At 36.7% G+C, this 5,036-nt stretch overlaps 1 protein-coding gene across 1 annotated transcript; it reads left to right on the top strand.

Annotated features, from left to right (window-relative positions):
• The first annotated feature begins 855 nt into the window (after nucleotides 1–855).
• On the top strand, nucleotides 856–4,216 carry LOC116167538. The gene is made up of 2 exons (XM_031482921.1): nucleotides 856–2,256; nucleotides 2,915–4,216. Exons 1-2 carry the CDS (start codon nucleotides 1,117–1,119, stop codon nucleotides 4,049–4,051), a joined length of 2,277 nt encoding a protein of 758 aa, XP_031338781.1. The 5' UTR covers nucleotides 856–1,116; the 3' UTR covers nucleotides 4,052–4,216.
• The last annotated feature ends 820 nt before the right edge of the window (nucleotides 4,217–5,036 follow it).

Genomic DNA, 5,036 nt, shown 5'->3' with positions numbered 1-5,036 from the left:
AAATAAATCCTGTATTCAAAATGACTTAATGACTTCTATTATTTCAGACATGACATATGGAAAATCCACTTTAATTCTTGTATTACAAAAGAAGGTAATATATTATAATCTAATTTAAATGACATTTTTGATTGACTGAGTTGTTAGCTTCTTAATTTCTTCCTAACAGAACGTTTGATGGCTCGTTTGGTCATTGGTGATGTATGTGTTTTGAAACTTTTTATGTTCCTACTTGTTATATTTTGGCGCGAATACGAACTTTGATTTTTGGTTAGGTAACGATTATATTCTACGGTGTTTTTTTTAACTTTCGGAGTTTGGTATAAACCTGTGGGAAAAAAAATAGTTTTGAGTATTGAAGAAGATCGGTTTCACGTGGTGCTGGTAAGTTTTGCATTATTTTTTAATTAGGTAGTTAGATTTACTTAAAAAACCGAATGTTGTGCACGATTTTCTAAGATTTTAAATATTACAATCCTAATAGACGAAGAGTTTATTTGATTGAAAATCAAAATTCTCAAATTTAAGTTTGATCCGACGGGATGAATTTGAAACGAGTACAAGAGTACCGTAGCAGACTAATTCCTACTTAACTAATATATATATCAGCCAACTTTTTTTAATATTTTAAAGAAATGGGAGTTTCGAGTTAGATTTTTTTAGATTATTTTAATTATGATTTGATACTTCAGCAAACTTCACCTAAGTTGGTGTTTTTCAACACTAATTTAGGTACCTACATCAAATCTGGACCAATTTTCAAATGTAAGTCTAAAGAAAGAATCACCCTTTGTTTATACATTGATGAAAAAAACATTTCAATACATCCATAAATGAGTAATTCGACTCCTTTGTAAACGCAATTTGTTGTAAAATGTATTGTAAACATACGGTTGACGTTGAACCGTTGAATCAGCCTTTTACAGGTGAAAGACGATTGAATATGAACAATTTCGAGTTGCCAGTCTCGCCGTATTGAGTTCCAAATATTGTCATTTTTGCAAATATTTATTTAATCGGGAAAATGCATCGGTTGCTTAAAAATTTCAAAGACAATGTGTAATCCTGTCTCGAAGGACGCCTACGTTCAAATGTAACTGAGAGAGGAATGTTTGTATGTCTCGTCTTCAGACAATAACCACTCTTTGTACTTCACATCTTTGGAACTCGTACGAATCTATAAGTGAGAATAAAAACACGACAGCAGCATTCTTAAAGCAGATTCTGTACACCTTCTCAACGAATACCATGCCGAATTTCACAACAACTGAAAGAGGCAAGAAATGCTTAGTGCATGATGGTTTTATGTATGTTTTCGGAAAACAACTGAAAGATGGAACATCAGCGTGGAGATGTCGCTTTCGAGCAGGTACGAAGATTCTAGGTAGCACTTGTCAGGCCAGACTTTGGCTTACGCCAAATGAAGAGGCAATTGCTAGAGGTCCAATACCCAATCATAGCCATGGTTCCGATTGGGGTTCAGCACATTCTAAAGTGATAACGGCAAACATGAAAATGGCAGCTAAACAGCATCCTCAAACAATGCCTTCCGAAATTTACTTAAAAAAGATGGTTGAACATAACCCAGACCTTGAAGTAATTTCAAAGTTGCCACATAAGGAATCTTTGAAGAGAACCATTAGAAATGCCCAATCCCAAGGGTATGATAAACAGCCCAAAGACATTTATGCAGTTCCGGATGAACTACCTGTCCAATTTTCATCGTTTAATGGTGGAAGATGGTTAATTTTTGATTCTGGCGCTCAAGACAAAAACCGTCAATTGATATTTTGTTCCAACGATGGCTTACGTCAACTGGTAAACGCGAAGTTTTATATCATTGATGGAACATTTTCTACAGTTCCAAATATCGCTTATCAACTTTACACCATTCATTGTGACTTTTTTAACAAATTCCTCCCGTGCGTATACAGCCTAATGAGCAGTAAAGATGAACAGTCGTATAAAGTCCTTTTCGAGGCTGTAAAAGACGAAGTGAAACAAAGAACTGGTAAAGAACTCTGTCCTGAATACGTTGCCAGCGACTTTGAAGCGGCTGCCATCAACGCAGTTAAGGCATGCTTTCCGCAGGCTAAGCTGGCCGGATGCCTTTTCCATTTTTCTCAAATTTTATGGAGAAGAGTACAGAAAATTCCACATCTCAAAGAAGCCTACAACAAGATAGAAGAAAAAGACCTTAGAAGCGGCTTCCACAGCCTTGTTGCACTATCTTTTGTCCCCGAGTCCGATATACAGGTAAGCAGTAAAATTGTTTACATAGGTATATGTCAGATGCACCTCATGATGTCACTGCAAAAATTATTATTAATTGGTTTATTTTCACACTAATAGCGGTTGTGGTACATGAGACGGTTCTTGACCAAGTCTTCATGCAGCGATGTGACTTGTCATTGGTTAAGGAACCTTCTAACGATGTTAGCCGTTTTCAATAGTATGGCCTTTTGCATGTTGGTGTGCAGGTATTCCGGAAGTTCTAACGTGTGCAAGTAGCGTGTAAAAGTTTTCGCTGTTAGTCCGGTAACGGATATCATCATTGGTACTATTGTCACTGGATCCATCTTCCATACCTCTTTTACTTCAATTGCAAGTGGAGTGTATTTTTCAATTTTCTCTTGCTCCTTATCTAGAAGGTTCGCGTCGTTTGGTATTGCTATGTCTATTAGATGTGTCTTGTTAGTTCTTTTGTGAATAAGTGTAATGTCTGGTCTGTTAATGTGGTATTGTCTTGTCTGTGTGTAATGTCCTATCCCAGTATAATTTGAATTCGTCGTTTTCGAGGATGTTTGTTGGTGTATATTTGTAATATTGTGTTCGTGTGGGTACGAGTTTGTGCTTTAATGCAAGCTCCTGGTGGATTATTATTATTATTATTATTATTTTATTATTATTTCAGAAAGTTTTCGATGACTTGGTCGATGCAATTGACTCCAGACTTCTTCCATTGTGCGCTCATTTAGAAAAAAATTACGTGAAAGGGAAGACAGTCGGAAGAAAGGTGATACCCCCAAAATTTCCTCCTTCAACATGGAATTGCTATGACCGCGTAGAAAAAAACTTACCCAGGACAATAAATTCCGTGGAGGGGTGGCATCTAAAATTTAAGCAAATTTGCATGAGGAAACACCTGTCCTTTTATTTATTTATACAAAAGCTAATGGAAGCAGAATCAGACGCAGTTTTTGACAGAAAAGCTTTGGAGGTTGGAGGAAAATTGCGCTGCAGAATGAAGTTATACGAAAACCTGGACAGTCGAATTGTAACAATAGTCCAAAGGTACCAATTCTACAAAGGTAACCACGAACATTTGGTATATCTAGCGGCAGTTGGGGCATGTGTCTCGGGAAGTTTAGTTCCTACAAAAGAATCATCTCATTCAAGCGATGACAACTCAGATGTAGATGAAGAAGGTGGTGATAATCTCGGTGATAATGAATGCCAATCAGAAACGATGCAAGTTAAAGAACCTGACAGCAATGATTTAATGTTAAAATCTGTACAAACAATGGAAGAAGAGTTAATGTACGTACCCTTATCGGTGAAAGAGCAGCGGCTCTTATGCAAAAATTTGGGCCCCATAAAATTCTTTAGGAAATCGGCTACTGTTCCGAACACATTAGGAGTTCCCTTTGCGAGAAGGAACCCACCACGTAAAACTTATAGCATAGTTGGGGACGGGAACTGCTTTTTTAGATCAATTTGTTTTACCATCACAGGTGACCAATCACAACATGCAGTGTTCCGTAGGATCATCTGTGAAGAGTATTCACAGTCTGCGGAAGGAGCTGACAACCCAAGACCGGAGATGGCTTCTGAAGGAACATGGGCGGCTAGCGAGGAAATAATGGCCACCGCGAATCTTTTGGGCATAAAGATATATGTATGGTCAAAGTTTGGAAACGTTTTGACGTGGCATATCATTTCTCCAGATCCGGCGCGATGCAATAATAATATTCGTGGTTCAGTCTATCTGGACCACAGCAGTGATGTGCATTTTGATGTGGTAAATAGCATTTGTAGCAACTATAAGTAATACTTTATAATATTTTATATAATAAAATTTATTTCTTCTTTTATTTATTTTAATTTGAGGTGTTACCAAAGCCAAAATCGTGTTACATTTTCGTATTTATATCATTCCTGTGTGCTATTTTACAAACATTTAAATACCTTTTTCTACAATCGATATCCAAAGTAGGCATTTACGCTCGTATCTGACAACGCAAACGTCATCTTTTTCGAGGAATGTCACTTTGTCGCTTATAAGCGCAAAATAGAAAAAAACGCTCGCTCTCCCAATTATTAACTATAAATCAAATATGCATTGCTCAGAGTATCCAATGACAACGAGTAAATGACATCTTTCATTTGGGAATAAGATTAAAATGATTTGAGTGAGAAATTTAAATTTCTGGAAATATGTGAACTGATCGATTGTAGAAAAAATCTTGTGTGTAATTCGAGCGCAAATTGATTGTCGATTTCAAGAGATTGCCGCGCTCCTTCGTCGCGCGTCAACTGTCTCTTTCAATCGACAATATATCATTTTGCGCTCTTAATACACAAATAGCTATTTCTAAATAACTGTATCTTGTTTAAAATTGTCATTGTGTAATTAGATTATGGATCGCAAGATCAAGATGAAATAGCGAGGGATGAAACGGAATAAATTTTTTTCTGCGAACCGTTGTCAATTGTTTGCGGTTTGATAATGAGCTCCATTACCGCACTGTTTTTAAGTTTGTACCTTGCTCCTGTAGGCCAACCAAATATTTTCTTGGTAAAAATACATTATTTCCATTAGACTATGATACAATAACAAAGTGAAGAACTACGTAATTTTGAAAGGGATAACGATAAAAAAAGTTTAATGAGGTATCTACGGGATTGGAATATGTTACCAAACCAACCTATTACTTCCGAGGGTTAATAAATGTTATGAGGCTAATCCTACGGGGGCGAATCTTCTAAGCGCGAATTATTCGGAGGAGAATTTGTTGGGGGCGAATATTCCGGGG

Source organism: Photinus pyralis, unplaced genomic scaffold, assembly GCF_008802855.1.
Source record: "Photinus pyralis isolate 1611_PpyrPB1 unplaced genomic scaffold, Ppyr1.3 Ppyr1.4_LG4, whole genome shotgun sequence".
Classification (NCBI taxonomy): domain Eukaryota; kingdom Metazoa; phylum Arthropoda; class Insecta; order Coleoptera; family Lampyridae; genus Photinus; species Photinus pyralis.
The sequence above is the reverse complement of the archived record's forward strand: the minus strand, read 5'-3'. Positions and strand labels throughout refer to the sequence as shown.